We start from the raw sequence: 20,145 nt of genomic DNA on the forward strand, positions 1-20,145 counted from the left end.
TCATCTGTGTCCTCTAGCTTAGGTATTAGTTCCCACTAGTAATTGATGACGTTGGCGACTCTCCATATCTTAGGAAAGAAAACTAAATTTATGCTTACCTGATAAATTTCTTTCTTTCTGGATATGGAGAGTCCACAACCCATCCTTTAAATTTAAGACAGGTAATTTTGTCTAGACCTCAGACACCTCTACACCTTTGTGTTATTCCTTTTTTCTATTTTCTTCCGGTCGAATGACTGGGGATTGTGGGTAGGGAAGTGACACTTAACAGATTTGCTGTGGTGCTCTTTGCCGCCTCCTGCTGGCCAGGAGTGATATCCCACTAGTAAATGATGACGTCGTGGACTCTCCATATCCGGAAATAAATAAATTTATCAGGTAAGCATAAATTTTGTTTTTTTTATATAGAGAGGTTCAGGTGATATTTTCCTGTCAGCTTTTTACAGTTATACTGCATCACTTTCAAGTGATTTAGCATAAATAAGGATTATTTCCCTTTAAGTATTATGCCGTTTTACTCAACTACATGCTACAGTTATTTCTTAGGTCAGTGCATGAGTTAATTTTCATCTGGTCTCTAATTTGTCACTGCAGTAGATCAGACTAATATACTGAAGGATTTTCAGGGGGTGTATTAATGGAGGGTAAAACTTAACAACTGTAGTAACATTACATTGAAAGCACTTATTTCGTATGCAGATTTATGAGTACCCAGAGCGTAATTGCTGCTTTATATATATATATAAATTATTTTAATATCCCTTTAGATTTTGCCGATAACCGAACTTTTGGCTTTTGAATAAGATTATAAGCTTGCAGAAGCATGCATCTATAGCTGTAGAGACATACATGACATGGTCAGTAGTCTTTCTTATGCTAATGAAAAACTGACCAATGAATAATTATTAACAATAATAACCATTTCTGCCCTTGAGTGGAAGGTAAATATGTAGGTTTTCTGATCTTCATTACATACAGAGACACGAGAAAGGATGATCATCTGACCTTTAAGAATAATTTGCAAAGGTGATAAAGCTACAGTTTTAGGTCAATGAGCACAATAGATGAACCTAGTGGTTTTTATTTTGCCGTGTGCATTTATTGCTTTTGTGTATCAACGAATGCTGAAACTGGCCGCCACCAGCAACGTTCTACTCTTTTCGGAGCCGGATATATTTGTGTGAAAGTGAAACAAAGATCTGTGGAATTCCAGATCTTGGTGTATTGAACTTTCACAATGAGAAATCTGGTTTAGAAAAGAGCCAAATGCCGCTGGTGGAGGCCATTTTCGGCATTCTTTTCTACCCCAAAACAACAAATGCACGTGCCTATTTGTTACCTTTGCTTGGTTAGCAATATCCTTATTGATTTTCAAAAGTGACTGTAAAAGAATGTTTCAGCATATTGCATTGTGATGTGCTGCATCTTTCTGGCAGTGAAGGAGTTAAGCGTGACACATTTTGGGGTAGCAGAAGCCTGGGGAAATATTTGGGATCTGCAGCAACCTTTTATATTTTCGCTGCCTAATAGATGTGTCTGTGGTGCATTCAACAGGTTGGGAAAATTACCGGTTTTAAGGTTTGTACCCAGCTGATGCCACATGCGGCCTTTGTGTAATGTTGACCGCTTTGCCTTGCCACACTGTGCGGTCTCCATCTCACCCCATTCCATTGCCAAATTATCCACGTTCAGAATCAGTCACCTCCTCACTACCACTCATACCATTTATCCTGACTATATCCTTAATCGGTCTTATCATTTCACCACAGTTTTTTGTATAAGTTATAAAAAAAAGCATAGAAAAACCACTCAAATCCAATCAAAATGTTACGTTATAAATGTTGCAGGTAAAATATTGTCTCGATTATCCCCCCCTGTATTCTAAATGCTACCCGGTTTAGTGTTAAAGACCAGCTTAGAAAGAACAAGACACTGCAGTACCTGAGCAGGAAGTGGCCATTCATTGGTGGATACGTGCATATGCCACGCCAGACATTTCCTGCTTAGGAGCTCAGCTTTTAAACAGCACTGCAATGTTACAAACTGATTGCACAACAACATTTAAAGCTCTCTGGTACCCATAGGATAAATTAAAGGGATACTGAACCCAATTTTTTTCTTTCAATCGGCAAGCGCTATCCAGGGTTCTGAACCAAAACTGGGCCGGCTCCTATGCTTAAATTCCTGCTTTTCAAATAAAGATGCCAAGAGAAAGAAGAACAATTGATAATAGAAGTAAATTAGAAAGTTGCTTAAAATTGTTGCTCTATCTGAATCATGAAAGGGAAAAAATGGGGTTTAGTGTCCCTTAAACTAATCTAATTTATAGATGTATGCACAAGCTGGAAGATACCGATATGTTTTAGAAACGGATTTAGAAATACCATTACACCACCTACCTTTTAGGGCTCTTTACTTACAGAGCTTGCACTAATTAATGATCTTCACAATAAGTCATTTCACTATGAGCAAGCTGTAATGCATCACTGCTTTAAAAAACAGGAAGTTCGCTCCCATCCACAGTTAGACTTAGCCTTGTATAACCCTTCTAACCTACCAGTGCTAAAGTGATGAGATGGCTGTATTAGAAGCCTGTAATGTTCCCTATAAACCATCTGCTTTGTTTGCGGATAACTGCACTGCTCCCCCTGCTTGTTCCTGGGAATGGAATTGGCATAAAATTGCATGGAAAAGATGCTGTGCATAGCACCCAGATATCTGCACCTTATTTTCCAGGATCATACAAAGCTGACTATTCAACACAAAGACAGAATTTCTCTTAATGCTAACGCTGCTGGGGGCAAAATTGATTGATAGATACGTATATTAATATGTTTGCATTATTAAGGGTATAAGTTGGCTGTAAAAAAAAAATACATATATATATATTGCTCTACAGTTAAAACTCGAGTTCTAAGATATGATTGGATAAGTGTCCTATTTTTTTATTTTGGGGAAATTTCTTATTTTTATAAGAGTAAGATGGCACTTTTGTATTATCCTGGACATTTAGACAACTGTTTAAAGGGACATAATACTCAGATGCTAAATCAATTGAAACTGATGCAGTATAACTGTAAAAAGCTGACAGGAAAATATCACCTGAGCATCTCTATGTAAAAAAGGAAGATATTTTACCTCACAATCTCCTCAGCTCAGCAGAGTAAGTTCTGTGTAAAAAGTTATATTCAGCTGATCCCAGCTGCAGGTAAAAAAATATAAAAAATGAAGAAATGAACTGCAGCCAATCAGCAGTGCTGAGGTCATGAACTTTTACTGTGATCTCATGAGATTTGACTTAACTCTCATGAGATTTCATAGTAAGCTTCCTTTACCTGATTGGTGAAATAATATGAGAGTTCACGAGGCTCATCCCCTAAGCTGTCCCAGGACAGACGCACTAAAATGCTGCTTAGAAATCCTTTACAATGGGAGGTGGCTACTGAGGAACTTTTGAGGTAAAATATCTTTCTTTTTTACATAGAGATGTTTAGGAGATATTTTCTAGTCAGCTTTTTACAGCTATGCTGCATCACTTTCAAGTGTTTACACATTTGGGTATTATGGCCCTTTAAAAAAGTATCTTATTCTTTATTTAAACATATTTTGAGGCTTTGTTGGTTTCGGATGGTAATGTTTACTAGGGGTGTATATATATAGACCATTTTAAATCTGAGGAAAAAAATATTCTTAATTTGGAAAAAAAATTATATTCTATATGAAAAGCATATTGTGGCCCTAGTAATCAGTATCATAAACTAGTGCCAACAAGCCAGCTTGTAATAGAGCAAATGATAAAAAAAGATACAAATAACTGACATGATATATTAAAGCTTACATTCTGCATCTATGATTACAGTTTTAATTGTAAATAATTTTATTAAATAATTTAGATGTTTGATGAGCCTTAATCAGTAGACAGAATTGGAAAGGTGTCATGGTAAGGATCTAGGCATTTGATTGGCCATACAACACACTGACTCCTCCCCCAATCATGCTTTTTTTTAATGTTTGCACGTGTGCCTGATACTAACAGTGTGGGGCCCTAACCATGCTTGTTTGTACTCACTAACACAGAGCATGTGTGCTTGGAACCGGGGTGTGGCTTGCTTTCTTCTAGAAATGTGACTGACACTTGGAACATCAGTTTCACAAACAATGCTGTTGATAAAAGTTCCCAGGTTTGTTTATTAATGTTCATACTTTACCTGTTCCCATATTTGCAGGTCAAAAAGGTGATGATGTTTTAATACTATACACACTTGGTTGGTTGGTTGGTTATGACATTATTTGGCTCTCCAGTGAGTGCACTCTTCACTGTTTGTATGTTTTAGCACAACTCAGAAGTTCTCTTGCACCGTGACAGCATGTGAAGCAGCAGAGGATTCCATACCATTGTGTTAATAACGAGTCACCAGTTGTAGAAAGCCAGAATCTTCAAAGTATTCCGCTGATGTGACCCCTCGTCCTTTACTTCCATCAAACACCTAATTTTTGAAGCTTAAATGTGGGGGATCTCCACACTTATTGTTCACTTCCTTTATAGCGGGATAGGTTCTTTGACTCCATGATATAGCTCTGACCTCTCTCTATCATTCATGTGAACTGCAGTGGTTCTCCCATACGTATCTTCTGGAAAGTCTCTTCTTTTTTCTACTTGTGTTTAAAAGGACATTAAACACATTTTATAAGATTAGAGCTGAGGTTAATTCCCCACATCTCTGTAGTCACAACAACCACCATGTGGAAATCTATCTATCCCTACATTCCACTGCTGATATGTTTGCACATGTGCACAACTCTGCTTCAGATACATGCGGTGTAACCTATGTTCCAAAATGGCAGCACCCATAATCAGAGGGAGGGAGCTGCATGAATTGTATTTAGTGTTTAATGTCTCTTTAATTATGATGCCTGCTGTGGAGGTTACCTGGAACAAAGCCAATCACATACTTTCTTTACATTTGGGGTTTTTGGCTGAGGATTTCATTGTTGCTGTTGTAAGGCTCTTGCTTCCCTATAAAGATTTCTCTTGTCCCAGAAGCTTTACATGTACACAGCGTACAGAACCTTCTACCAATCTGGAACATGACCTTGTCCACACTGAACCTGCAGCAGGCGGTTTTGTTTCTTACTGCTTTGCTTCAGATCCTCCTGACGGCTTCAGGTAATTAGTACTATGAGTCCGCATTCAGTCTTCACCACTGGAGGATACTTTCGCCTCTTTCTACACCAGACTTAATAAATCTGGCCTAAGGATTTCTGTGTGGTCCTCAGCGTCACTAAGCTTAAAACTCAGGCCAGACTCTCCAGTATCGGTGACCATTTTCACCCATGTCATGCACACATTTTTGTGATAATTCTCACACTTCCCTGTCCTTCAGATTGTTTAGCCCAGCTCCTTTACTAGTGTTTCATTTAATTTACGGAGTAAAACTACACGGTTCTTGTTGCTTTGCTACGTTTTGATTTGTATTTGTCTCATACCTTATTTAAAGGGACACTCAGGTCAAATAAAATTTTCATGATTGGGATACAGCCTGTAATTTTAAACAACTTTCCAATTTACTTCCATAAAAAAAAATGTGCACAGTCTTTTATATTTACACTTTTTGAGTCACAGACAATACGTATATGCATTTGTAATTGGCTGATTGCTATCACATGGTACAGGGGAAGTGGAAATATACATAACTTTGAAATGTGTTCGAAAAAAATCTACTACTCATTTAAAGTTCAGACTAAGTGCTATTGTATTGTCTTGTTATCTTGCATTTGTTGATTATGCAAATCTACTGTGTTTACTGGTTCTTTAAAGGGACTTGATTCAGATGAAGATATAATTGCAATGTTTTTATAGGGGCTGGCTTATTCCAGTTTCAAGAATGGTTGCTTAGCTCCAACTCAAATAAGAGTCATATTGCTACCTCCAGGTGCAAGACAAACGTATCCCTTTTCTGCGACTTTTCTTTTTCCTTCCAACTCCTTTTAACCAGGCCTCAGGGGTCATGGTGTCCACAAGGCATTGCAAGTAAAAAAAAAAAAAAAAAAAGATTAGTTGTCTAGATAAAGATGTTTTTTCTTTACTTGAGTATGATGGTTTTCTGCACTTATCGCCATATCTTCTTAGCCACTTTACAAACACAAGGCTGATTGGTGCATGGCAGCTAAAGGTGATGTCATCTGCCTCTTGAGATCAGAAATTCTTGTTTTTTTAATTGTGCCTGAGGAAATTTGTACAATCCCTTATATGGGACAGACACCTTTCTTGTCTTACACTGAGGTGGGCAGAAGAGGTCTCCAGGTTTCAATAGCCTTTCTTTCTGCCTGGTTTCTGACTGCTATTATTCTGGCCTATCATGCCTCATGTAAGTCTCTTTTCCTATCATTAAAAATTCAACTCATTCAGTGACAAGTTTTTAGGTGATCTCCTAAGAGACATCTCTCGAGCAGCTCTGTAAATTAGCCACACAGGGTCCCCTTTAGCTGCACTTAAAGTTGACGCATAATTTAAAAGAAGCAAGTTAAAGGGACACTAAACCCAATTTTTTTTCTTTCGTGATTCAGATAGAGCATGCCATTTTAAGCAACTTTCTAATTTACTCCTATTATCATTTTTTTTTGTTCTCTTGTTATCTTTATTTAAAAAGCAGGAATGTGATGCATAGGAGCCGGCCCATTTTCGGTTGAGAACCTGGGTTATGCTTGCTTATTGGTGGGTAAATGTAAGCCTCCAATAAGCAAGCTCTATCCATGGTGCTAAACCTTAAATGGGCTGGCTGCTAAGAATTGCATTCCTGCTTTTAAAATAAAGATAGCAAGAGAACAAATAAAAATTCATAATAGGAGTAAATTAGAAAGTTGCTTAAAATTTCATGCTCTATTTGAATCATGAATGAAAAAAATTGGGTTCAGTGTCCCTTTAAGTCTGTTGTTTCTTGTTAAGTTATGATTATACCTTTTTCCCTGGTGTGTATTGGCTTGTTAATCATCAGACATATTAACCCTTCTTTCTTCTGTTATGTGTGATCAGTCCACGGGTCATCATTACTTCTGGGATATAACTCCTCCCCAACAGGAAATGCAAGAGGATTCACCCAGCAGAGCTGCATATAGCTCCTCCCCTCTACGTCACTCCCAGTCATTCTCTTGCACCCAACGACTAGATAGGATGTGTGAGAGGACTATGGTGATTATATTTAGTTTTTATAACTTCAATCAAAAGTTTGTTATTTTACAATAGCACCGGAGCGTGTTATTGCCTCTCTGGCAGAGTTTGAAGAAGAATCTACCAGAGTTTTTTACTATGATTTTAACCGGAGTAGTTAAGATCATATTGCTGTTTCTCTGCCATCTGAGGGAGGTAAAAGCTTCAGATCAGGGGACAGCGGGCAGATGAATCTGCATTGAGGTATGTAGCAGTTTTTATTTTCTGAATGGAATTGATGAGAAAATCCTGCCATACCGTTATAATGACATGTATGTATACTCTACACTTCAGTATTCTGGGGATGGTATTTCACCGGAATTACTCTGTTAAAAGTACACTAAACCTTTTAATAGGTATTTATCATGTTAAACGTTTTTGCTGGAATGTAGAATCGTTTGCATTTTCTGAGGTACTGAGTGAATAAATATTTGGGCATTATTTTTCCACTTGGCAGTTGCTTGTTTTAATTGTGACAGTTTCGTTTCTCTCTCACTGCTGTGTGTGAGGGGGAGGGACCGTTTTTGGCGCTCTTTGCTACGCATCAAAAATTTCCAGTCAGTTACTCTTGTATTTCCTGCATGATCCGGTTCATCTCTAACAGAACTCAGGGGTCTTCAAACTTCTTTGGAGGGAGGTAGATTCTCTCAGCAGAGCTGTGAGACTTATATATTGACTGTGATTAAAAAACGTTGCTCTGTAATTTTTATTTTCAAATTTAATTATTGTTACTTTACTAATGGGAACAAACCTTTGCTAAAAGTTGTGTTGTTTTTAAGGATTGATGCTATAACTGTCTTTCAGTTCATTATTTCAACTGTCATTTAATCGTTTAGTGCTTCTTTGAGGCACAGTACGTTTTTGTTAAATAAGATTGTAACCAAGTTGCAAGTTTATTGCTAGTGTGTTAAACATGTCTGATTCAGAGGAAGATACCTGTGTCATTTGTTCCAATGCCAAGGTGGAGCCCAATAGAAATTTATGTACTAACTGTATTGATGCTACTTTAAATAAAAGCCAATCTGTACAATTTGAACAAATTTCACCAAACAACGAGGGGAGAGTTATGCCGACTAACTCGCCTCACGTGTCAGTACCTGCATCTCCCGCCCGGGAGGTGTGTGATATTATGGCGCCTAGTACATCTGAGCGACCATTACAGATAACATTACAAGATATGGCTACTGTTATGACTGAAGTTTTGGCTAAATTACCAGAACTAAGAGGCAAGCGTGATCACTCTGGGGTGAGAACAGAGTGCGCTGATATTACTAGGGCCATGTCTGATACTGCGTCACAGCTTGCAGAGCATGAGGACGGAGAGCTTCATTCTGTGGGTGACGGTTCTGATCCAAACAGATTGGATTCAGATATTTCAAATTTTAAATTTAAATTGGAAAACCTCCGTGTATTACTAGGGGAGGTTTTAGCGGCTCTTAATGATTGTAACACTGTTGCAATTCCAGAGAAATTGTGTAGGTTGGATAAATACTTTGCGGTACCGGCGAGTACTGACGTTTTTCCTATACCTAAGAGACTAACTGAAATTGTTACTAAGGAGTGGGATAGACCCGGTGTGCCGTTCTCACCCCCTCCAATATTTAGAAAGATGTTTCCAATAGACGCCACCACACGGGACTTATGGCAAACGGTCCCTAAGGTGGAGGGAGCAGTTTCTACTTTAGCCAAGCGTACCACTATCCCGGTGGAGGATAGCTGTGCTTTTTCAGATCCAATGGATAAAAAATTAGAGGGTTACCTTAAGAAAATGTTTGTTCAACAAGGTTTTATATTGCAACCCCTTGCATGCATCGCGCCGATTACGGCTGCGGCAGCATTTTGGATTGAGTCTCTGGAAGAGAACCTTAGTTCAACTACGCTGGACGACATTACGGACAGGCTTAGAGTCCTTAAACTAGCTAATTCATTCATTTCGGAGGCCGTAGTTCATTTAACCAAACTTACGGCTAAGAACTCAGGATTCGCCATTCAGGCACGTAGGGCGCTGTGGCTAAAATCCTGGTCAGCTGATGTAACTTCTAAGTCCAAATTACTTAATATACCTTTCAAGGGGCAGACTTTATTTGGGCCCGGTTTGAAAGAAATTATCGCTGACATTACAGGAGGTAAGGGCCACGCCCTGCCTCAAGACAAAGCCAAAGCTAAGGCTAGACAGTCTAATTTTCGTCCCTTTCGGAATTTCAAAACAGGAGCAGCATCAACTTCCACTGCACCAAAACAGGAAGGAGCTGTTGCTCGTTACAGACAAGGCTGGAAACCTAACCAGTCCTGGAACAAGGGCAAGCAGGCCAGGAAACCTGCTGCTGCCCCAAAGACAGCATGAACCGAGGGCCCCCGATCCGGGACCGGATCTAGTGGGGGGCAGACTCTCTCTCTTCGCCCAGGCTTGGGCAAGAGATGTTCAGGATCCCTGGGCGCTAGAGATCATATCTCAGGGATACCTTCTAGACTTCAAATTCTCTCCCCCAAGAGGGAGATTTCATCTGTCAAGGTTGTCAACAAACCAGATAAAGAAAGAAGCGTTTCTACGCTGTGTACAAGATCTGTTATTAATGGGAGTGATCCATCCGGTTCCGCGGTCGGAACAAGGACTAGGGTTTTACTCAAACCTGTTTGTGGTTCCCAAAAAAGAGGGAACTTTCAGGCCAATCCTGGATTTAAAGATCCTAAACAAATTCTTAAGAGTTCCATCGTTCAAAAGGGAAACTATTCGGACAATCTTACCCATGATCCAAAAGGGTCAGTACATGACCACAGTGGATTTAAAGGATGCTTACCTTCACATACCGATTCACAAAGATCATTACCGGTATCTAAGGTTTGCCTTCTTAGACAGGCATTACCAGTTTGTAGCTCTTCCATTCGGATTGGCTACGGCTCCAAGAATCTTCACAAAGGTTCTGGGTGCCCTTCTGGCGGTACTAAGACCGCGAGGAATTTCGGTAGCTCCGTACCTAGACGACATTCTGATACAAGCTTCAAGCTTTCAAACTGCCAAGTCTCATACAGAGTTAGTTCTGGCATTTCTAAGGTCGCATGGATGGAAAGTGAACGAAAAGAAGAGTTCTCTTTTTCCTCTCACAAGAGTTCCATTCTTGGGGACTCTTATAGATTCTGTAGAAATGAAGATTTATCTGACAGAAGACAGATTAACAAAGCTTCTAAATGCATGCCGTGTCCTTCATTCCATTCAACTCCCGTCAGTAGCTCAATGCATGGAGGTGATCGGCTTAATGGTAGCAGCAATGGACATAGTTCCCTTTGCACGTCTACATCTCAGACCGCTGCAATTGTGCATGCTGAGTCAGTGGAATGGGGATTACTCAGACTTGTCCCCTACTCTGAATCTGGATCAAGAGACCAGAAACTCTCTTCTATGGTGGCTTTCTCGGCCACATCTGTCCAGGGGGATGCCATTCAGCAGGCCGGACTGGACAATTGTAACAACAGACGCCAGCCTACTAGGTTGGGGCGCTGTCTGGAATTCTCTGAAGGCTCAGGGACAATGGAATCAGGAGGAAAGTCTCCTGCCAATAAACATTCTGGAATTGAGAGCAGTTCTCCATGCCCTTCTGGCTTGGCCCCAGTTAAAAACTCGGGGGTTCATCAGGTTTCAGTCGGACAACATCACGACTGTAGCTTACATCAACCATCAAGGAGGGACAAGAAGCTCCCTAGCAATGATGGAAGTATCAAAGATAATTCGCTGGGCAGAGTCTCACTCTTGCCACCTGTCAGCAATCCACATCCCGGGAGTGGAGAACTGGGAGGCGGATTTCTTGAGTCGCCAGACTTTTCATCCGGGGGAGTGGGAACTTCATCCGGAGGTCTTTGCCCAAATACTTCGACGTTGGGGCAAACCAGAGATAGATCTCATGGCGTCTCGCCAGAACGCCAAACTTCCTCACTACGGGTCCAGATCCAGGGATCCGGGAGCGGTTCTGATAGATGCTTTGACAGCACCTTGGAACTTCGGGATGGCTTATGTGTTTCCACCCTTCCCGCTGCTTCCTCGATTGATTGCCAAAATCAAACAGGAGAGAGCATCAGTGATTCTAATAGCGCCTGCATGGCCACGCAGGACTTGGTATGCAGATCTAGTGGACATGTCATCCTGTCCGCCTTGGTCTCTACCTCTAAGACAGGACCTTCTGATACAGGGTCCATTCAAACATCAAAATCTAACTTCTCTGAAGCTGACTGCTTGGAAATTGAACGCTTGATTTTATCAAAACGTGGTTTTTCTGAGTCGGTTATTGATACCCTGATACAGGCTAGGAAGCCTGTTACCAGAAGGATTTACCATAAGATATGGCGTAAATACCTATACTGGTGCGAATCCAAAGGTTACTCCTGGAGTAAGGTTAGGATTACTAGGATATTGTCCTTTCTACAAGAAGGTTTAGAAAAGGGTTTATCGGCTAGCTCATTAAAGGGACAGATCTCAGCTCTGTCCATCTTGTTACACAGGCGTCTGTCAGAAAATCCAGACGTCCAGGCCTTTTGTCAGGCTTTAGCTAGGATCAAGCCTGTGTTTAAAGCTGTTGCTCCGCCATGGAGTTTAAACTTAGTTCTTAACGTTTTACAGGGTGTTCCGTTTGAACCCCTTCATTCCATTGATATAAAATTGTTATCTTGGAAAGTTCTGTTTTTAATGGCTATTTCCTCGGCTCGAAGAGTCTCTGAGTTATCAGCCTTACATTGTGATTCTCCTTATCTGATTTTTCACTCAGACAAGGTAGTTCTGCGTACTAAACCTGGGTTCTTACCTAAGGTAGTCACTAACAGGAATATCAATCAAGAGATTGTTGTTCCATCCTTGTGTCCAAATCCTTCTTCAAAGAAGGAACGTCTTCTACACAATCTGGATGTAGTTCGTGCCCTCAAGTTCTACTTGCAGGCAACTAAGGATTTTCGACAAACGTCTTCCCTGTTTGTCGTGTACTCTGGTCAGAGGAGAGGTCATAAGGCTTCGGCTACCTCTCTCTCCTTCTGGCTTCGTAGCATAATTCGTTTAGCCTATGAGACTGCTGGACAGCAGCCTCCTGAAAGAATTACAGCTCATTCTACTAGAGCTGTGGCTTCCACTTGGGCCTTTAAGAATGAGGCCTCTGTTGAACAGATTTGCAAGGCTGCAACTTGGTCTTCGCTTCATACTTTTTCCAAATTTTACAAATTTGACACTTTTGCTTCTTCGGAGGCTATTTTTGGGAGAAAGGTTCTTCAGGCAGTGGTTCCTTCTGTATAATGAGCCTGCCTATCCCTCCCGTCATCCGTGTACTTTTGCTTTGGTATTGGTATCCCAGAAGTAATGATGACCCGTGGACTGATCACACATAACAGAAGAAAACATAATTTATGCTTACCTGATAAATTCCTTTCTTCTGTTGTGTGATCAGTCCACGGCCCGCCCTGTTTTAAGGCAGGTAAATATCTTTTAAATTATACTCCAGTCACCACTTCACCCGTGGTTTCTCCTTTCTCGTTGATTCTTGGTCGAATGACTGGGAGTGACGTAGAGGGGAGGAGCTATATGCAGCTCTGCTGGGTGAATCCTCTTGCATTTCCTGTTGGGGAGGAGTTATATCCCAGAAGTAATGATGACCCGTGGACTGATCACACAACAGAAGAAAGGAATTTATCAGGTAAGCATAAATTATGTTTTTTCATGGTGATTCAATCTCCCATTATTGGGACACTAAAGCCAATTTTTTCATTGCTGCATATGAGAGTATATTTTAAAATATGTTTATTTTTTAAACCAGATGACCCTGTGCTGAGAAGTGCTTTATGCATGTGAAGTATATCACTATAAAGCAGTGAGATGTCCTAACAGCCAGTGAGCAATCCGGCCTTAAAGGGATATGAAATCCAAAACATTTATTTTGTGATTCAGAGCATTCAATTTTAAATAGTTTCCACTTTGCTTCTATTATCAAATTTGCTTTGTTCTCATGGTATTCTTTGTTGAAGTGATATCTACATAGGTGCCTGGAGCACTGCGTGGCAGGAAATAGTGCTGCCCTCTAGTGCTCTTTGAAATTGGTAGCATTCTTGCAAAACTGCTGTCATATAGTGCTGCAGACACGTGCACGCTCCTGAGCTTACATTCTCTGCTTTTTAAAAAAGATACCAAGAGAACAAAGAAAATTTGATAACAGAAGTAAATTAGAAAGTCGTTTAAAACTTCTTCCTCTATCTGAATCACAAACGAAAAATGTCATAGCTTTGTGTTCTTTAAGTCTTTCTCTCTTTTCTTCTTCATTAAAGTGATGGTAAATCCTAGCCTTTTTTTAAATGCTAGGATTGACCAGTGGAACAAATAAAAAGGGGTCTTTCATTCATAAAGTATAAAATACTTCATGCTGAAAGTTCCTTTATTTGTCTGAAGCATTCGCCGCGCTGAGCTCTTCAGGCAGCCCACGGCAGAACGCTATTTTATCACTGAGGTGACGTTTCCACCTCTTAGCCAATAGCCATGTGGGCCAGCTGGCATTATGCCGGATAGCTAGCACACTATTGGCTAAAATCACCTCAGTGATAAAATAGCATTCTGCCGTGGGCTGCCTGAGGCGCTCAGCACGGCGAACGCTGCAGAAAAATAAAGAAACTTTCAGCGTGAAGTATGTTATACTTCATAACTGAAAGTCCCCTTTATTTGTTGCACTGGTAAATCCTAGAGTTTCACAAACTATCACTTAAACTATATGTATAACTGGAGTAGTGGGTGGGAGGAGTAGTTGTTTCTGCTGTTTAAGTATCAGCCATTCTCTAGGAGCTGGTTTCATTTTTACTGCATTATAATCCTCCCCTGCATGTGCTGTCACTCAGGAGGTAAAGAAAAGGATTTAACGGTGAGTTTAAAAATCCAGTTGTTTGTTTTTGGTTTGGTTTTTATTCCAGTTCTAAAATGCTCTGTGCAGTAACCATTTGTAAGCTTGAAGTTATCCCACAAATCAGTTGGGCCAAATACTTCTGTGTGCAAAATGTAATACTGACCAGAATACACTTATGTCATGGAAATTACAATGTAGTTTAATTTGGGATTCGGAAAAAGAATAGCAAACTCAGTTCAGTTTTAATATCCGTGTGCTGTCTGTTTTGCGGCTAGGCCACAGTTATCCTGTCAAGCACTCCAAATGGTACAACATAGGGGCTTATTTATCACGAGGCAAACACCCCTATCAGTTGTGCTCGCTCATTTGAACCTGCAACTGATATTTATCAAGCAGTGATTTCAACTTAGTTGGCTGATAAAAATTACAACGGATCCATTTAACCGACGTGCATGCGATTGATTCCACAAGAAAATGGCATTCGCTCGTGCAGTACTAAGTATGGGGAACATTGCAGACCGGTTCACAACGTGAACTTTTTCCATCTGACAATTGATAAATCTGTCCCATAGTCATTGTAACCCTTGTGTGGGACACACATCAGCAAAAAAAATAATCTTTTAATGTAATCAAGACACAAAACCACATCATCTTCTGTTCATTTTTTTTCTCCATCAAATTCACGAAATGAAAGTTTGACCCGTGCATATGTTTTTACCATTGCACATGGAAGAGGGTTAAGCTAAAGGAACCTTACAATCAAAATTAACCCTTAAACAAACTTTCCATTTGATTTCTTATATCAAACTTGTTTCAATTTCTTCGTCTTATTTGTTGAATTCTAAACCTAGCTAGGCTCATAGGATCTCAGGAGTGGCAGAAATGTTATGCAGTGTTGCAAACACTACTGCTATAGAGGACTAAAGACGTGCACAGTCCTGAGCTACCCTTCAACCAGGGACACCATGAGAACATAGCAAATGTCATAATATTGGAAAGTGTTTTTTTTATTTTGTTTTTTAATATGCTCATTTTGAATAATGTTTTTTTTTATTTTTTATGTTATTGTTTTTTTAAAGCTATTTAACACTTTTAGCAATTGCATGTTTTTTACCTCTATAATCAAATATTTCAAAGCATTTGGTGTAAGCTCCTTAGTGAGACATACGCAGAATCAAGTCAGAATATTTCCCGCAAAAGTATTTGTAAATATGAAGTCAAGTTGACAGAGAAAATGAGCTGCCAATTATACTAGACTAGTACTAAAGCCCGTGTACACAAGCCATTTTTTGCAGTACAGCGGTCCCACCCCTTGCTCTCTCCCCCCTCTCTTTTGCTTTCTCTCCCCCCTCTCTTTTGCTTTCTCTCCCCCCTCTCTTTTGCTTTCTCTCCCCCCTCTCTTTTGCTTTCTCTCCCCCCTCTCTTTTGCTTTCTCTCACCCCTCTCTTTTGCTTTCTCTCACCCCTCTCCTTTGCGCTCTCTCTCCTCTCTTTTGCTCTCTCTCCTCTTTTGCTCTCTCTCCTCTTTTGCTTTCTCTCCCCCCTCTCTTTTGCGCTCTCTCCCCCCTCTCCTTTGCGCTCTCTCTCCTCTCTTTTGCGCTCTCTCTCCTCTCTTTTGCGCTCTCTCTCCTCTCTTTTGCGCTCTCTCCTCTCTTTTGCGCTCTCTCCCCTCTTTTGCGCTCTCTCCCCTCTTTTGCGCTCTCTCCTCTCTTTTGCGCTCTCTCCCCTCTTTTGCGCTCTCTCCCCTCTTTTGCTCTCTCTCTCTCCCCTCTTTTGCTCTCTCTCTCTCCCCTCTTTTGCTCTCTCTCTCTCCCCTCTTTTGCTCTCTCTCTCTCCCCTCTTTTGCTCTCTCTCTCTCCCCTCTTTTGCTCTCTCTCTCTCCCCTCTTTTGCTCTCTCTCTCCCCCCTCTTTTGCTCTCTCTCTCCCCCCTTTCTTTTTTTCTCTATCCCCCCTCTTTTGCTCTCTCTCTCCCCCCTTTCTTTTGTTCTCTCCCCCCTTTCTTTTGTTCTCTCCCCCCTTTCTTTTGTTCTCTCCCCCCTCTTTTGCTCTCTTCCCCCCCCCCCCCCCTATTTGGCTCTCTTTGGCTCTCTCTCCTCTTTGGCTCTCTCTCCTCTTTGGCTCTCTCTCCTCTTTGGCTCTCTCTCCTCTTTGGCTCTCTCTCTCCCCCCTCTTTGGCTCTCTCTCTCCCCCCCCCCCTCTTTGGCTCTCTCCCCCCCCTCTTTGGCTCTTCCCCCCCCCCCTCTTTGGCTCTCTCCCCCCCCCCCCTCTTTGGCTCTCTCCCCCCCCCCCCCCCCTCTTTGGCTCTCCCCCCCCCCCCTCTTTGGCTCTCTCCCCCCCCCCCCCCACTTTGGCTCTCTCTCCCCCCTCTTTGGCTTTCTCTCTCCCCCCTCTTTGGCTCTCTCCCCCCTCTCCTGCTCCCTCTCTGGGTCTGTCTTAATTGAAAGCCTTTGCCTCTCTGGCCACGCCCCCATCGCGGAACCCCGCCCGGCCACGCCCCCATCGCGGAACCCCGCCCGGCCACGCCCCATCGCAGCGACATCTGCTGGCCACGCCCCGCGCTACATCCGGCGACGCCCAGTCACGCCCACATCGCAACGCTCCCGTCAGCCACGCTCCCTGACACTCCGCTTCCGCCTTGCTCTGTGTTGAGTGTCAGGATCCAAACGACCAGGTATGTTTGTCACGTGCAGTCTCTACTGCGCATGACTGCATCTGACAAACATACTTGGCCATTTTTTTATATAGTATGTGATCAAACTACTGTAATGTGAATAGCATGTGTATTTTACAAGGACTTTATCACTTCTAATGAAGATGCGCTGTAATTTAGTTTATAATCTAGCAGCGCCATTCTAATACCCTGCCCTCTCAGCCGACCTCTTCAAAACGTTTTTGTTTTTTGTGAGCTATCTATTTTGACTTTTTTCTCAAATCGACGCTCTAGCTACAAAAAAAGTGTTGTGTAGCTAGAATGCTGATTGGAGAACAGTTCAAACCGTTAGCTCACAGAAAAATGTGTTTAAAGGGACACTGTAACCAAAATTTTTCTTTTGTGATTCAGATTGAGCATGAAATTTTAAGCAACTTTCTAATTTACTCCTATTATAACATTTTCTTCATTCTCTTGGTATCTTTATTTGAATTGCAAGAATGTAAGTTTAGATGCTGGCCCATTTTTGGTGAACAACCTGGGTTGTCCTTGCTGATTGGTGGATAAATTCATCCACCAATAAAAAAAAGTGCTGTCCAGAGTACTAAACCCAAAAAAAGCTTAGATGCCTTCTTTTTCAAATAAAGATAGCAAGAGAACGAAGAAAAATTGATAATAGGAGTAAATTAGAAAGTTGCTTAAAATTGCATGCTCTTTCTGAATTACAAAAGAAAAATTTTGGGTTCAGTGTCCCTTTAAGTGTGCGGCCGTAGCATGGGAGATTAGAATAGCACGGCTAGATTAAAAAACTAAAGTCCCTGTAAAATATTGCTTAGATTCCAGATCTGATTTTAAAACATGTAATGTTTACTATCACTTTGTCATACATCTGACTGGCTTTACGCTCCTGCGCAGTCACAGATGCAATAGAGACATTATTTACTTCCATAGTTTTGGTATGTTAAAGGCCCATTATTATACAAAAATGACTTGCTTTAATTTGTTAGAGCATCCAGTTTTAGCACTAGCGACCCCCACAAGTCTGTGTTAAACCCATAGCTAAAGTACTGCTCATAAGCGATACAGAACTTACAGGGTTGCTAGTGTTAAAATGACATGCACTGACAAATTAGAGCACATAGGTTTGTAAAATAATGGCCACTTAAATAGATATGAAACCCAAATATTACTTTTTAAAAAAATGTTTCCAATAAACTTATATGATCAAATTTGCTTTGTTCTCATGAAGAGATACCTAGGTAGGCATATTGAGCACTACATGGCAGGAAATAGTGCTGTCATCTAGTGCTCTTGCAAAACTGCCGGTATATAGTGCTTCAGAAATCGACCGGCTCCCAAAAATATGTCCCTGCTTTTCAACAAAAATTATCAAGAGAACAAAGAAAATTGATAATATAAGTAAATTGGAAAGTTGTTTAAAATCACATGCTCTGATTCATGAAATAAAAATTCTGGGTTTCATTTCTCTTTAAAGTGGCACAAAGCTCCCATGTTCATGTTGAGCTGAAAATTCATGTCAGCTCTTTAAAACTGAGAGCAATTTGTAAAACAGAATTACAGTGTTGCAGAGATACTCTTGAGTTTCTTCTTGGTTGCTAATCACCATGGGTAGGAGCAGTATTTAACATGTTGAGGTTTTTTATGCCTGGAAACTGTAAAGTAAAAGTGGAAGTTATTACAGTAGTATCCATTGTGTACTTCCTGCTAATGCTTATTGGCTGATGGGTACTTCCTGCCAATGCTTATTGGCTGATGGGTACTTCCTGCCAATGCTTATTGGCTGATGGGTACTTCCTGCAAATGGTCATTGGATTAGCATTAGTAGCAAGTGCATTACTTGTACTGTTTAAATTCTGCTCTTACAAATTAATGATGCAAGATTTTTAAGTGCAATGTCTCTTTAATAAATTGATCATTTTCCGTTACAATTTTGGTTTTGTATTCTATAAATTGCTTTGTGTCATGTTTCTTTTTTTGTATCTTTTTTTTTCCCCTCTGTCTTGTCTCTCTTCTCTTCCTGCTTTTTCAGATCCCATACAAAGCCAGCAACCTGCTGATCCCGCCCCACCACCTCCAGCCACGGAGCCACCGCTCACTGTGACTATTGATGTTGATACAGAGAGCACAGCGCTGTGAGGACACTGAGATACTCACACTCCAAAAACTTGTATTACCTAAAGCATAATCAACCAACAGCGCTCCTCACGACAAGATGCAGCAGTGAATAAAACTTTTTTTGTGCTGTTTTTGGTTTTCTGTTTGGAAAGGGAAAGACTTTCGAAGTTTGAATGACCTGGTGTGCCTTGCGTGAAGATAATAATGCGGCCTTAGGTCTCGCAGTCCGAGGATCATTTTCAAGAGCCTGTGAGAAGCTATTCTGTCTAGTTAATACCACTATTAAAATATGTATATGCAGCTCCTCAAATTATACAGGAGACAGAGACATTCCACTGCAGAACCTTAACAATTGTCTTGTTTTATTTTATACCCTTCCACTCGTGTGGATTTGTGCCTCTGAAGTACCACTGTGCGTTAAACTGGTTGGATTATTTCATCTGTTGAAAGGTAGCTAAGATATTTAAATATATATATATATATATATCAATATATATATATAGATGTGTGTGTGTGTATGTATATGTGTATATATATATATATATATATATATAAACACATACAAACACACCAAATAGTTGACACTTAAAGGAAGGTCTGTTTCAGTAAGCACTTTGTTATGGTGCAATTTCTTGTTTGTACCCCAGTAAAGAAATGTTCTAGGAAAAGATTTGGTTGAAGTCATTGTCACAGATGTATTTTGTTGGCAACTGCTGGTTTTCAGTTACCTATTACTAGATATTTGTGTATATATGCATATACATTTGTTATATATGCACCACTGTACTGCATAATAATAATAAAAAAAAAAAGAAGGGAGCAACTATTTCTCCTATCCAAAAAGTCTTCATTTGTTGTGTTTGAGGAGCTGGGCTTATTGGTTAAGGATATGGCAACGATTCAACTCTTTGTATTATGCTGTAAAAAGAAGCCGGATTTTGGTGGGTGCATCTGTATCTAAGACTCTAAGCCAAAGAAATAGTTGCCTGGCCACAAGCACATTGTTGTACTATAGTTTCTGATTTAAATAACTTACAAAATATATGAAGAATTAAAAAATATGTATTGTTTGTCTTCATTTCAAATCCGTTAACTTTCCAAAAAAAAAAATGCCTGGACAGTTGTTTCCTTTGTTTGTTTTTTTATTTTGTTTTTTTTTTTCTTCCATTTTTTGTAGCAGTTTTCTTTTATGAGAAATTGCTCCTTTATGTTTATTTGTTTAATTAAATAGCTGAAGTCACTATCTCTGTCTCTAAACAATACTTAGAAAGAACAATTAAAAATGACCATTTTAG

At 40.4% G+C, this 20,145-nt stretch overlaps 1 protein-coding gene across 3 annotated transcripts in view; it reads left to right on the forward strand.

Annotated features, from left to right (window-relative positions):
* ARHGAP17 (Rho GTPase activating protein 17) overlaps positions 1-19,911 on the forward strand; it is a 272,555-nt gene extending 252,644 nt beyond the window's left edge. Inside the window, exons 20-21 of one of the 3 annotated variants that reach the window (XM_053695197.1) lie at positions 1,555-1,578; positions 18,765-19,911. In XM_053695197.1, the coding sequence (XP_053551172.1) occupies positions 1,555-1,577 (23 nt within the window). In that variant the 3' untranslated portion in view covers position 1,578; positions 18,765-19,911. Of the gene's footprint in view, positions 1-1,554; positions 1,579-3,893; positions 3,941-18,764 lie in introns of all 3 variants that reach the window. The other 2 variants (XM_053695198.1, XM_053695196.1) reach the window with 2 other exon arrangements.
* Positions 19,912-20,145: the final 234 nt, after the last annotated feature.

Source organism: Bombina bombina, chromosome 11, assembly GCF_027579735.1.
Source record: "Bombina bombina isolate aBomBom1 chromosome 11, aBomBom1.pri, whole genome shotgun sequence".
In the NCBI taxonomy this organism is placed as follows: domain Eukaryota; kingdom Metazoa; phylum Chordata; class Amphibia; order Anura; family Bombinatoridae; genus Bombina; species Bombina bombina.